The sequence below is a fragment of the Lissotriton helveticus genome, chromosome 7 (assembly GCF_964261635.1).
Source record: "Lissotriton helveticus chromosome 7, aLisHel1.1, whole genome shotgun sequence".
NCBI lineage: Eukaryota > Metazoa > Chordata > Amphibia > Caudata > Salamandridae > Lissotriton > Lissotriton helveticus.
In genome coordinates this window covers 1,458,628,968-1,458,644,263 of record NC_136068.1, presented here as the reverse complement: position 1 = coordinate 1,458,644,263, position 15,296 = coordinate 1,458,628,968, and the positions used below count along the sequence as shown (strand labels likewise).

Sequence of the window (15,296 nt, the reverse complement as noted above, 5' to 3'; positions counted from 1 at the left end):
CTGGCAAAGAAATCGTCTACCACAGTAGATGAAAGTTCGTCTACTTCATTAAGAAGGTCAATTGTGCACAGATGCGAAGCATCGCCGTCAGCGTCAGCCGCGTTAGCAATGTTCATATCAGATGGTACCTGTGTGCCTATTGGTCCGCGTATCTCACCTCCAGTTGGATTTGCCGGTGAGATCTCAATGAATGCCCTCATCAGGATTGGTAGCCGCTGGGGGCAACACAACACATGAGCCGTTACCGGACCCAGTAATGCGTCAGCATCTGTTTGCATAACCGATGATAGTGTTAGACAGGCAACTAACATGCATTCCTCTCCACAAAGCAGGCATCGTAGAACAGGTAAGATGCAATCTTGCCAGATCGGTCTGAATGACAGAAACCATGTGGTATTCAGATCTCTCAAACGAGCCAAGCCAAGGATCTGTGTTAATCTCTCACGATACCTCATGGCCTGCAGCGCATTTTCTATGCTGACTTGGGATCCCTGGTGGCCGGATGTGCCACAACGGAGCAGGAGGAACAAAAATAGGATCCCTGCTACGAGTCCCAAAATGAGAGGCAGGCCGCCGAACACAGAGTGGACAAAGTTAGGAAAAATGCCCAGAACTGCTTCAAAGGGTGCTAACAGTCCCGAAAAAATTGTCTTAAATACATGTGCAATAACGCTGGTATCAGACATGTTAAAGATACGACCTAACATTTCTGCGAAATGTACTGGGCAGTTTGTTAATAATAAAGCATGTATCTCTACAGAAGTCCTTGCAACTTGCAGATCATACGTCTCTTTGGACGAGGTCAGTGGCACAGTTTTTTACAAGAGAATGGCTTTCATTCTGCTCTCGTATAGAAGAGATGTTCAGTGAAGGCCATAGTGGTGACTCCCCGTCTGTCTTGGTTTTAGGAAACAATACTTGCATACAGCAAGTGACCCTGAATGACACAGTAACGAGATAGCTTATTCCTGGCATCATTCCACAACAGCTGTGATCATTTAACGTAATGTAGCTACCATTGGAAAGCTGCCTGAAAATTGGATCTATCACCGCTGTGGGCGAACCCTGCAGGTGGCAAGAAAGGTTATTGGAAGAACCTTCGCAGGCTCAGTGTAAATTAATACCTTGACACAATAGTGTACCGCTTAGTGAGTTTTCACAATATTACCACTAAGAAATACTTCCTTTCCCCCACTGCAACATTTGTGTGTGTATGGTAAATCCCAGGTCTACTTAATGTATTCTTTACCAAACCTTTCATACAGGCCTGCTGGTATGTGTTTTAAGCAATACTGAAACTGGAAAGTCGTCACTGGTATCGTGATGGTGCCATGTATTATCCATTCAACTGATGGTTTCTCAGAATCGGTCAATGGTAATCTCTCCAGTTTTTCTATGCTCAGCACCATATAGTCTGCTCCTCTCTGTGCCAAAGAGATTTGTTTATCTGTAAGGTTAAATACAGAAAACAATGACGTAGTGTTGATTAGACGCCAAGGCACATAGCCAGAACGAAGGTTTAGCAACGTCCAGCCTAATAGCATTATAGAACGTAATTGAGACTGGCCATGTTGTAGCATTAGCAAGTCTTTTCCATTATGTCTATAGCAGATGATACAATGATGTCCAAAGAATATATTCTGGACGACAGAGTTGTTAACCCATTGTCAACTACAGACAGTGATTTCTCTAAATTAATACGATCAATTTCCCGTATTCTTTCAGCTGTTTCCATTTGCGTGACTTTCCAAGCTTCATTGTAAGCAGCGTATATACCGGCGAATATGAAACGTTTATGACGTGGATTACGAGGTCCAAGTAAGAATTCTCGTAAATCAACGCCATCTTTAAGCAAAGATAAGTGTTGTTTTATGTCTGGAAGTGTGGATCTCTGTGGCCACTCAAGGCATAGTTTTCCTACACTATAAGTTGGTATTATCCCTGGATGTTGTCTATGGATATATCTTGGATCTGGCCGAGTTGCTGTGAACCCTTGTGTCTTGTTCAGGAATCTATCTTGACAGTTATTCGAGTCTGTGGGCCAGATTAACCATTTTTTCCATTCAGGATTTGTAAAATATAATTTACGTCTACCTCCTCATCTGAAGTTAAATTACTATCAGGTGTGGGCTTAGGTATGGACGGTTTGTTTAAATCTTTTATCTTAGCAATGCCAAGACAAGATGTCTGTTGAACAGTGTCATTTAAAAACATCATTTGTTCTGGGATGATGCAGGCTCTGAACAATGCTTCTAAGCCTTATACCTGCCAGTCTTTTGTGCCCCAAACAGTTTTTGTCTCAATGTTGTCTTTCCAAAAGTCAAAGCCTAGGTTGGACAATTGAGCATAAAAGACAGAAGAATAAATGTGTTTAGTATTTGTCAACATACTTTTCATGCCTGTCTTATTCACATTTTTAAAGTAAAAACTTTCTGGGTTTGTAACATTAAAATCTGTGAAATATGGAAATTTTCCAAGAAATGTTCTAGAACTACCTTTTGGAGGTGTTGGACAATGTTCCCATTGATTATAAGTTAATACATTTCTAGGGTTTGCAGATTTATGCAAGTAATGATGGCCCAAATGATTAAAACAATACATTTCTTCATAATTTGCTGAACCTTCTAAGTATTCATGTTTTGTAAATTTTGCTGACATTTCTAAGTCTGCCATCATGTTATTAACAGTCTCAAAGTCCCAATCACCAGAAAATGTGCTTGGTGAGATGAAATCACTCAAGGAAACCTTAAATTGATAAGGAATCTTTAGCAGCTCAACAGGGCCATAAATGTCATAATCAGTTGTTTCCCATGCTATTCCACCAGGTAGTGGGACCGCTGTGGTGTTCACTGATGACAGGTCTCTTTGTTCACAGTGATATGATTTGTGTGGCTTCAGGGGCAAGTTGATGTTCTTACTTGCTGTGTCCATTTTAATGTGTTTTTCATCAATCAGCTTTCCCAAACTTAACACAAGAATGAGCCATAGCAGGAGATAAAGTACACCTAACACAATCCAAAGTTCAACCCATGGTGAAACCAGATATGTATTTGTAAGCTCTTGACCAAGTTCCTTTACTTTTTCCTTGAAAGATGTGTTTGCTGGCGTAGTTTCAGCTTCACTTGGATTCTCAGAAAAGTTATCAAAGTTGATAAAATAGCCAGAGGCAGTTCTGTCAATTGTTGGTATTGCATCCGGATTTTTTGAAATCGCTGGAGTTGCTTGTTCCCTTGACATGTTTGTATAGTCAGATGCTACATCATTGTAGACGGGAGTTTCTTGACGAACTGTGGGCGGGTGCCATGTAACGGAAATTTGCGGAGAGGCACGGAAATTGGTTCAATTTCCGTGCCTCTCCGCGAAAGTCCATTACGTGACTTCCGCCCACCCCTATTAAAGAGTATATTTTCAACTATTTAGATATACAGCACCCGACCCTATGGCCTGTTTTGGTCCTACCCTAGGGGTGACTTGTATGTAAAGGGAAGGTTTAGGCCTGGCAAAAGGTTTTTTTGCCAGGTCGAAATAGCAGTCTGAAACACCACACGCAGCCTGCAATGGCAGACCTGAGACATGTTTAGTGTTCCTCTTAAGTGGGTGGCACAATCAGTGCTGCCAGTCCACTGGTAGCATTTAATTTACAGGGCCTAGGAGCATGTAGTACCACTTTACTAGGCACTTACAGGTACATTAGATGAGCCAATTGGTTGAAAGCTAATTTCACCATGTGTAAAGGAGAGCACAAGCACCTTAGCAGTGGTGAGCAATGGTAAAGTGTGCAGAGTTCTAAGGACAACAAAACGAACTTAGTAACAGCAGAAAGAGTAAGGCAAAGGTTTGGAGGAAGATCAATCCCGAATACCAAAGGCTTTCAACTTCTTAACCAATTATTCCTCAGAAAAAGCTTCAGGCGCCTTTATATAACGCATTATACAGAGCTTCAGAAAACTGACAATCACCTACCTGCCTTTAGGGTAATTTTCTCAGTGCTATCCTAAATCATGTCAAATATTTAGTTAAATATGTATATTTCTCTTTCATGTTGAAAACTTTTTTAAATTTACAGAAAGCAAAACTATCTCTTGACGGTCTTTCTTTTATCTTTGTTCTTGCATCCAAGGTTCCTCGTTCTGTGTGTAGTGAAAGTTGCTCTCTTGGATACAGGAAGATAGCCCAACCAGGGAAACCTGCCTGCTGCTTTGACTGTATTCTCTGCTCTGATGGTGAAATCTCCAACAAAACTGGTAAATTCTGGTTCAGTTATAATATTATTTTTACTTTCCTTATTTGAGAGTGGCATTGAATCGTGCAGGCTCAGAATACTCATCTCTGACATAAGTACCGGCTGACTTTCCAACTTCATGAGATCACCTAAGAGGTGTTTCCAACGTTTGCATGCAACTACCAAGACTAGGACCTCCTTTAAGAATAGGACAGAAAATACCAACCCCTGGTCAAACCACAGTTTGCGAAGGGGTCAGAATTATAATATGTAGTCGTTGTCACATCCAGACATGAAGTAAATAGTACAGAGGTGCTAATTACTGGGTATGATAATTGCATCCCCAAGAATAATTTCAGAGGGTCAATCCTTCCTGATTTTAACAGAGGGCAACGCCAGTTAATAACTATGTGCGTTTTAATGTGGTATGCTACAAAATGTGAATCTTATGCTGCGTTTCTTAGGCTATCTTGTAGCAGGTGATAAATATTACACCCGAACCCGTAATGAGGCCTTAGGTGTAGGAAATATCTAGGGCAAGCAAGACATCAGTTCCACTCAGGAAGGGTTGAGGTGGTCATGCCAAAGATTAGGAGTGGAGGGAGACAAATTGACTCAGTTGTATATTCTTTATTGTTTGGTTAAAAACCATTACAAATAAAACTTGATCAGTTCATCGTAAAAAGGACCGCTGAGTAGAAACCCACTAGAGCATTGTCAATAAATGATAATCAGCATATATAAAAAAAAGTTTAAAAAAAATATATAATGCAGAAGTTATAAGTTATTTAAAAGCTTTGCATGCATTGTGGGCAGATTGTCTTCGCCTGGAGGACCGGGAACAGTACAGCTGATGTTAGCAATTTGAGGTTATATTGTTAATCCGGCAGGCTGGCTGCCGTCCTGCTGCGGTGGGAGAGATGTGGCGGCGCTAATTTCCTCCAGCTGCTTTGACACTTTGTGGACTAATTTAGTGAGCCCAATGTTCAGCTTGGTGTTTTCAGGATTGAGGGCTGCTATTATGGCCTAACGGCAGGTTCGAATTCCTAGCCTGATCCATTCGCCTCGCACTAGTAGCCGGCTGTCGGTGAGCATAGGGGGCATGCACAAACTATGTGTTCCATTGTCTCAGAGTGATAGTCACACAACCTGCATTCGATGTTGTTATCTGGGCGACGCCAGTCGGGCAGGTTCTTTAAGAATGGCCATCCTTAGAGCTAAGAACTTTTGTTTCAAGTAAAATGAAAAAGAGCTGGATAAGTGAGGTGACTCAACTCCTGGTTTGAAATCTGTGATTACTGCCCAGGCATGATTCCTTTTTGACAGAACTGCCCTGTCTGAATGAGATGACCACAGTCGGACGCTCTTCTTAATAGCAGCCTTAAGCACCTGCTGGGAAGGGTTTGTTTCCCAGAATTCTTTGACTCCTAGTAGTTTTAAACTGTGATCCAGGTGATGACAATGATTCAGGCTCGACTGTCATTTCGCTATTTCTCGCCAAAGTTTTGCCTCCAGGGAGCCCTCCCTTGAATGGGGCAGTCTATTGCAGAACTTTATAACTGCGCCGGCCTCGACTCCGTGATGATCCAATAGGTCCAGTTCGAGACGAACCAGCGATGGTGAACTCGATTTTGGTAGGCGGAAGGCACGTTTAAAGATTTTGGTTGTTAATTTGTTTAATAATGAACTAGTTGTGCCCTTCATGATCTCCTGCCAATACAACCAAGAGTTGATGATCCTCGCCTTCATTACATTCAGCATGGAATTTAGACTTGGGCCAAGTAGTTATTTTGATAATTTCGCGGCAGCAGCCTCTAGAGACAGGGCTTTGATCCTTAGCATTTCTTTTTGTTTGACGAAAGAGCATCTGTAGTTAAAAAAAAGACCCAAATATTTGTAGTGAGATGTTGGTTCGATTTTTGTTTTGTTAAAAAACCACCCGCCACGTGGCCTTTTTTGCTTCCCAAAAGATACTGTTTTAGTTTGGGACTGGTTAAATTCCAAGGAGTTTCTTATTGTGTAGGGAAGCAGTTCGTCAAGAAGCCTTTGTAGACCCACTTTCGTATGACTTAGTAACACCAAGTCATCGGCATAGAGCAGGTTGCTGATGCGGGTTCCATGTAATTGAGGAGGATGGCAGCTGACACTGTCTAGAGATGGAGATAGATCTGATATGAACAAGTTAAAAAGAAGTGGAGCCAGCACACTGCCTTGTTTTACACCAGAATTGGTTCTGATTTTTATGGACACATGGGAGCCTTCGCCCAGCTTAATTCTGATCCATGTTTCCGAATGGAGCAGGACAATTGCGTTTAACAGGGTCGGTATTGTATAGCCAGCAATGGAGAAACAGGGGGGGTCAGATAAGTTGACCATAAGTCCACGTTGAGTTTGAACATGGCCTGGGGAAGGTCGTTTGGCCCTGGAGCTCCTTCGGTCCTGACTTTCCTTATGGAACATGAAATCCTGTTTTTTAACTCATCTGATGTCCCAATGGGCTCCGATGGGAAATCGTTGTTAATTACACGGGCCCATGATTGTTGGCACTTCAGGCAGCCTAGTAAGTGAGTAACTGCGCTAAGGTCGTCTTGGACTCCTTGGTTCTAAATGTGAAGACGCCGAGTTGACTGGGCTGGCTGAGCTGTAGGCTTCAGAGTGGTCATCCCTTATGTTCTGATCTTTAAAGTGCGTTGATAAAAATTGGCTCCCATCGTCTGCGCAAATTGACTCATTTGTTGGGTTTGACCTGAATTCCTGTGAGAGCAAGTATTCAGCCCTGGAACAAAACCTTTTGACCGAAAACTTGCTTGCCTTGAATATTGACATCTTTTGAAGGACTTAATAGAACTCTTCAACGTTTTCACTGACCACAGGAATTTACAGTTCCTATACAGTACGCAGTGGAGGAATAGCAGACAAGCCTTTGGGCATGTTTTTATCCCAGGTTTGTTGATGCAGTCCTTGTGGATGCTCTTGTAGCCATCCAGGATGGTGGTGGCGATGTCCGTGGCTGAGGTGGAGTTGAACTAGGTTTCTGTGAGGAAGGCGTGTCGGGCCGATGGAGTAGAGCAACTCCCAGATCTCCACAGCGTGCTTGTGGAGGGAGCGTGTGGTGAGCAGGATACAGTTGAGGTAGTCGGGTTCGGTGTTTGTCGGTCATGCGGTGGGAGGGACTAGTGTGTAGTTGAAGGCGAAGGTGCAGTTCCGCCAGTAAAACTGGCCTTAGGTGTCCATCGGACGGGCGCCAAGGGCATACCTTTTGCGCGCTAATGGTGTGGCCACACAGCAGCCACTATAATTAGTGTGAGGGGGAGGGCTGGACAGCTGTGAGGTGTGAAAACGGAAAGTGGGAATCATTGCATGGGCGTGGCCACTGGGGACTAGCCGTGGCAGAGAAAAGGCGCAAAAAGGAGCGAGGAGAAAGTAAAAACAGTGAGGAAAAAGAAAGCAAGAGAAAGGAAGGAAGGAAACAGAAAGGCAGAAGGCAGAGAGACAGATGGCAGAGCAGCAGCAGAGCAGAGAAGCTTCCCACTGGACCACCAGGGATGAGGCTCATGTGGGTGCCTGCGGGTGGAGGAGGGCCTCAAACCACTGCCACAGCAGATAGGGAGTAAGCAGCTTCCAGGCCGCGCTGTGCAGGAAGAGAGCAGTCCACGGACAAGATCAGTGCATTATCATTAGCATACTGATGGGAAGATCACTTGTGCATGCATGCAGTTCTTAAACAGAAATGGGCTAGGCAGGGGCCTGGAGCTTCCACTCTTCATTTGCCCATTTAGCTTATACCCAACTCCGGGTTACCTTTTTTGGTGTTACCTTTTTTGCACAACCAATACTACTGTTCACACATAAGTGCTTACATTGCGCTATACTAACCATGCCATCTGTTGAAAAGGTACGCCCACTAAAAGAATACAAATATGTAATTAATAATTACAGTGTCCTCTTATTTTGGTAAACATGTAAAATAAATATTCTAACCCAGATTTGCCTTATTATTATATTCATTTTTCATTGATTACAGATTCAACAGAATGCATGAAGTGCTTTGACGATGACTGGCCCAATCATCAGAAGGACGAATGTGTTAAGAAACCCATGGAGTTCCTGTCCTATGAAGAGCCTTTAGGCAAAGTGTTGGCAGCAGCGTCCCTGGGTGTAGCTGTCCTTCCAGCTGCCATTTTGATCATCTTCATCCAGCGTCAAAATACTCCTCTTGTCAAAGCTAACAACCGAGAGCTCAGCTATGTGCTGCTGGTCTCCCTCTGTCTCTGTGCCCTCTGTTCGCTGGTCTTTATTGGGCGTCCTGTGACTGCCACCTGCATTGTCAGACAAGTTGCTTTTGGAATCACCTTTGCTCTTTGCTTAGCTTGTATTTTGGCCAAGACAGTCATAGTAGTAATAGCCTTCAAAGCCACCAAGTCAGACAACAAAATAAAGCGATGGGTTGGACCTCAACTCGCCAAATCCATCGTCATCATGGCAATGGCATTCCAGATTATTCTTTGTGCAGTGTGGCTGATTTTATCTCCTCCTTCTGTCGAGAGGGTCAAGTCCTACAAGATAGGCACTATCATTGTGGAATGCAACGAAGGCTCCCCTGCTGCTTTCTGGTGCATGCTGGGATACATGGGTCTACTAGCAATGATAAGCTTTGTTGTTGCTTTCATATCCAGGAAACTTCCCGACTGCTTCAACGAGGCCAAGTTTATCACCTTCAGCATGCTGGTCTTCATCAGTGTTTGGCTGTCCTTCATCCCGGCCTACCTCAGCACCCGAGGGAAATACATGGTGGCCGTGGAGATTTTTGCCATTTTGTCTTCCAGCTGTGGCCTAATGTCCTGCATCTTTATCCCCAAGTGTTACATCATTCTCCTGAGACCAGATATGAATACTAAAAATTTTCTTTTGGGACGAGGAAAATTTAACACCAAAAAACTTAAATAAGTTAATGACAGATGGAGAAAGTGGCCCTTCAGGCTGATATAATTTCTCACAAAAAATTGCATTGCTTGTAAAACAAATATCAGATTATAATAAAGGTTGGATGCTCACAGCCCTGGTTTACCCAACTGAGGTTTTGAAGCTGTATAACTGCACATAACACATCCTTTATTAACTTCTGCACAGCTTGAAATTTATGGCGAACAATAGGGTATATTAAATTACATTATTGGGTATTTTGGAGGTGTAAACAGTATTTAGAGACCTTTGCACTTTAAATACAATTTGTGGGTGTCTTTATTTGTGTGAAGTAACAGAAACATAACAGGAGTATTTGCAGAGTACATGTTCACCCAAAAAGTGGTCTATTTGAATTATTGCCAAATAATAGAACTTTACTCAAATCAGTGATATTCATTTTATAGATGTGGGAAGGATAATGACTGAGAGGACCTACCTGGGTTCATACATGTGACCAGGGGGTAAATAAAGATCCATGTAGTGGATGCATCAGTCCATTGAGCCCACAAATCTGGTTCCAGGCAGTGCTTATTCCAAAGCAAGTCACTTCATCTCGAGATCATGAGTTGACTAATGATTTATACAAGTTGCTAAAATTTAGCTTTTGACTGCACTGCACGGCATTATCAAATATATGAACAGGCTTATGAAGAGAATAATCACAGTGGTTCTTAACCCCACATGAAGACAAGACGACAACACATAGGAAATGACCCCAGAAATCAGCAGAGAATCTTTGAAGAATCACAACAGCATGTAGACATGGTATTACCTAACTAAAAACTGCTGACCTTTAGATAGCATGATGCTAAACCTTATGAAGACAGAATCCCTTCTGCTTCACACCTTAACTGACAGACCAGGCCAGATTCACTCAACGTGAACAGCACCACTACCTCAGGTAGGCTGACATCTCGCCGCTTCCATTAGCTCTACTGCCTCCTTATTTTCCCTCCCCACCATGCATCCCCACTTACGTTTTCACCCGCTGCAGTGCTAGGTTGCTAGCCAGCTAGTTTCTTTTTTATTTTTATTAGAGTTTTATATAGCACGAACTTGACCCGAATCGGGTATCAGAGCGCTTGACATAGCACCAGTTGCATTACTTGAGGACACATGAGCTTTAGAAACAGCAAAATATTTATACATAGATTATGCATATTACAGATACAGTTTTTACTTGTGAATTTTTTTTTGTAAACATATTTTATTGGCATTTATTAAGCAACAGTGCACATACAATTTGTATCCAATTCATTTAACGTCCCAATGACTCTTCAGAGTGTCCTACCCAGCTGGGCCTCTGGTCTCTTGTTCACACCTCCTCTCGCCATGTGACTGCCTGTCGCACTATGCAGTTCTAGCTGTAATTGTTTCTCACCAATGATAACATTCTAACAGTTCCCCCTCTACTATCCCGCCCGCCGCCCCCCTCCCCTGCTGCTGCTGAGCAACCCGCCAATATGTCTCCTGCTGAATGCATGTTCTGGGTCTCGCTCGTTTCCGTCTAAGCCGTGAGTCGTACTCCTATAACCACCCCATGGATGTGGATGCTAGGATGCTATGGCCCGCTCATGCCTCCCCCTCATTCCCTGCTTGGCCTTGGCCACCGGAGCTGGCCGGTTGTGATCCAGCCTGTGGCGTGCTAGGTGCAGACTCCTGGTCTACATTTTTCAGGTCGTCTACCAACACCCCCCAGGCCTGTGCCATCTCCAGTCGTCCTATGCCTCTCTTTGCATTCCGAAGCAGTATTCTATGTTCGCAGCTCGCCCACTTCACTAGTTCCCGTTTCCAATTGCCCACCCCTGGACCTGCCGGGGCCTTCCACTTGCTGGTGAGTTCGCGTTTTGCTAGTATATATGCCAGATCTTGGAACCTGGCAGTGACCTTGGTTTTAGCCAAGGGGGGGGAATAGGTTGAGCAGCACATGACTGGGGGTGCATGGGATCTCCTTCTCAGTGACGCGCGCTGTCTCCCTAACCACTTCTTTTTTTTGTTGTTTTTTTTTGTCCTCATACGCCGATAAAGATTTGTATTTGATTGTACCAAAAAAATCTTTATGGGAGCTCTTTTTGCAGACACCCAGTATAAATCTCACAATGCGAGCATGTGAATAGTCAGCTCAGTCTCTCACAAATCCAGACCCTAGACTGATCTTCGGGTGGATCATTCTGCAGAAAGGGCTAATCATTGGACAAAGATGTTATAAACCATCAAGCCAAATAATGCAGGGAGTCCAAAAGTGCTTCCTTCTCTTCCATACCATACTATCCAAGCTGAGAGTGTGCCTAATTGCCCTAATCCAATTAACATATGTCGGTATGGTGGAACTCACCCATAGTTTACATATTTCCCTACGGGCTAAGACAATTAAATACAAAAATAACTTATTATTATCTCGTGATACATTCTCATAATTAGAAGGAATTCCCAAAAAATGTTGTTGCGTACTAACCTGTATTTCATACCCAAATAGGGCTTTCATACCTTCTTGTATATCAAACCAAAATTCTCTGAGTGCGGGACAGGTCATAAACATGTGCAGGTCATCTGCTTTTCCCAATTTGCATTTTGGACAACAAGGAGTAGGCCCCTTCGAAAATTTAGCGAGCCTGGCTGGAGACCAATATACTCTATGAAGAGAAAACAGGTGGTTCCTCTTTAAATTGGCAGGTGAGACTGTGAGATGTAATAGATCAAAAGATACTTGCCATAAATTCTGCAAGTCGGAATCCGGTACTTGATCCCTCCATAGCTGATCTGGGAGGGCAAATTCTCCATCTTCTTCCTCGAGTATTGTCCAATATAAGACTGATGTTTTAGGTGTTCTGGGTTTCTTCATTAAGAGCTCATCAAGAACAGTCTTGACACCTTTATCCCCTGTAACCGCCTGAGTCCAGCTTTTAATTTGAAGATACTTGAATTTAGATAAGTTCTTATCTGAAAGAACAGAAATGTCTTCCCAGCTTAAAAGATTCCCTCCAGGCAATAACTGGCCCCATGTTCTGATATTCGCATTCTGCAAAGCGATAGATAGTACATCTTTAGTCCATTACGGAGAGCCAGGAGAGTCCCATATTGGGGCAAGAGCGGAATAATATGGGATATTCAGCGCTCTTCTAACTCTGGCCCACACATATGCCATGTCTCTGACGACCTTTAGTCTTACTTTTTTAAAGTACCGCATGTCTCCAAACTTAAACAAAAATGCATTAGATCCTCCCTGGATCTCTGATAACATGTTCTGAAACATAAAGTCTGTTTCTGTCTCCCCTAGGGTGTCAAATAACCTTATTCCCACTTTCAATAGTAGGGTCCAGGCATATACTCTCAGATCTGGTGCGCATAATCCACCCTAACCACTTCTTGCCAGTACCCTTCTAACTGCGGGCAGCTCCACATCATGTGAATGTAACTAGCCCCTATCTCCTGGAAGCGAGAGCAACTCGCATCCTCCTGATGAAAATATCGATTAATTCTGTCAGGTGTGATGTAGGCACTATGCAGGGTATAAAAACTAATTAATTGGAATTGTGTGTTACGGGATACCTTGGTGGCTCGGAGAAGCGTATTTTCCCAATCCTTTTCAGCTTTAGGACTCCCAATGTCTGCCTCCCATTTATCTTTTAGGCCCCCCAGCGGCCCCATGGAGTCCCGCCGAATGGCTCCATAGAGGCACGATACCGCCTTAATTACACCTCCTGCCAGACTTATGTATTCGCATCTAGAGTGTGTAGGGGGTTCTAGTGTCCTCTGACCCCAGTGCCTGCGCATAGCTCCAGTGATTGCCCCATATAGTAGAAAGTGTCCCCGTGGAATGTCCCAATTTGCTTGGAAGGCTGCGAATGTAAGAAGCTCCCCGCCTCCGTATAAGTCTCCTATCTTAGTGACTCCTGCTTGTGCCCATTCCTCTAGTCCCCTCCAATGACCCCCATGAGGGAGCGCCCCCAATAACGCCACGGACATCTCTGGGAAGTAAGGACGTTTGGTTCTGGTCTTCTGAAGACACCTGACCCAGCAATTTCTTATTACCCTATGCTCTGAAGAGTTTATTGTTCGCTGTTTAATGGTGCCCATTAATGTACTCAGGACATCTGCCCTATTCTGGGTGAATGGGGGCTTCCGTCTGTCCGGATCTAGACTACCTGCCACCCACTGTGTGAAGCGTTGGAGCTGTCCCACCAGATAATAATTCTCCATATCCGGCACCGCTAGTTCTCCCTCTGCTTGTGTCTTTCTCAACGTAGCCAATGCCACTCTGTGTCTGCTGGGCCCGCAAATAAAAGTAGCCATAAGAGAGTCGAGGGAACGGAACCACGCCCTGGGGATCCACACTGGGAGTGTGGTAAAAAAAATAGTAATCGGGGCAGCGCCACCATTTTCAGCAATGATATTCGCCCCGCCACTGACAGGGGCAACGGCCCCCAGAACGCCCTACTGCCTTTTAGCGATCGGAGCGCCCCTCCTATATATCCCTCCTGAACATCAGCGAGATCAGGATATACTCTAACCCCTAGTATCTAAAACAACGCGGCTCCCATTGTAGGTCTCCCAAGTCTCCGGGCGGCAGAGCCTCCCTTGTCATCGGGAAGAGTCGTGACTTCTGCCAGTTGAAGCATAGCCCAGAAAGTATTCCGAACTCGTCCATCATGTGCCGGGCTCCATCCAACACTGCACCTGAGTCCTTCAGGAATAGCAGGAGAGCATTTGCATATAATGTGATGTGGTGTGTCTGCTCTGCCAGCCTAATACCCCATACACGCCAGTTGCTCTATCGCTAGCGCGAATAGTAGTGGGGAGAGGGGACAACCTTGCCTTGTGCCCCTTTCCACATTGTATGGCATGGAAATGGTGTGACCCATGAGTACCCTCCCCACTAGGTCCTTATATAGTATTTTAACCCATTGGATGAACCTTTGCCCCAACCCCATCCGTGTGAGCACTGCATATAAAAATTCCCACTCAAGGCTATCGAATGCTTTCTCGATATCAATAGCGAAGATCGCCCCCTCCGGTGCCTCTTCCACACCTTGTTGTAGCACTGCGAAAAGTCGCCTGATGTTCAGGGTGGTGTTTCTGCTAGGGATGAATCCCGCTTGGTCGGAATGTACCAAGGAAGTCATATGTGGTAGCAGTCTGGTGGCCAATATATTACTGAGAATTTGATTCACATGGACTGAACGATAACATCCCCTGGTTGAGCCTCAACAACTAGATACTCACCATGTATAAATAAGCCCAAAAAAAGATGTACTGTAGATACTTTCATATTTACCATACTTCACTTAATTCTGAAGAAAGACCAACATCTCTAATGTGCCAACCGATGGTCCCCCCCGTGTGGAAATTTGTTAATATAAATGCCCAGCCACTGTTCAAAATACACCATATTTTAATCTAATTTCAAATACTTCTCACACCTTGTGATTTTAATAATAACTCTATGTTAAATACCTTTCACGCATTTTTATTACGACCGAAAAAAGACTCCCGTTCCAATCCACAAGTCTTTCTTCGTTACAAAGCAATTTGAGATAAAATAACACCCGGACGAACCTTACTCCATCCGGGTCCAGATTGGTGGAGTCAGCACAAGTCGTGCAAGGATCAAGCCGCAGGTAGCAGAGAGAGACGCTAACGCAGCTACAAAACCGTAACGTATTATCTGTACCTTTCCTAAATCTGCACATGTCATTCTTAGTAGGCCTCCTTGACTCCCTGGCAACCCGCTGAGGCGTGGAAATTTACCACGAAAGGTATGTGTATTATCGCTTTTTTTAAAGGTAACCACGCATGCGCACAATATTTCGTAGCACGCATGAGTCTACATTTCGAACTAAGGCACCCGTTCCCATCAAATGCAAACGCACTAAAGGGGGCCCTATTATTTAAATGCGCTGAGGCATTAATAATGACTGAAATACATGAGTGTGATCACGTTAAAGATATAATGATTGGTATGAAAAAAGACAACGGCCATTTAACACGTAACCTTATGCCACTGTTTCCACCTGTCAAAAAGAGTTCATTTTACCACGTATAAGTACTTCACAATGAGCACTTGAAAGGTATTTATAGAATCAGCAGGGAAACTTTGCCATAAATTGAA

General features: G+C 43.9%; 1 protein-coding gene across 1 annotated transcript in view; it reads left to right on the top strand.

The window, feature by feature from the left end:
• LOC144769532 (extracellular calcium-sensing receptor-like) overlaps positions 1–9,286 on the top strand; it is a 168,247-nt gene extending 158,961 nt beyond the window's left edge. Inside the window, exons 4-5 of the mRNA XM_078653675.1 lie at positions 4,121–4,244; positions 8,247–9,286. Of these exons, the coding sequence (XP_078509801.1) occupies positions 4,121–4,244; positions 8,247–9,169 (1,047 nt within the window). The 3' untranslated portion in view covers positions 9,170–9,286. The remainder of the gene's footprint in view (positions 1–4,120; positions 4,245–8,246) is intronic.
• Positions 9,287–15,296: the final 6,010 nt, after the last annotated feature.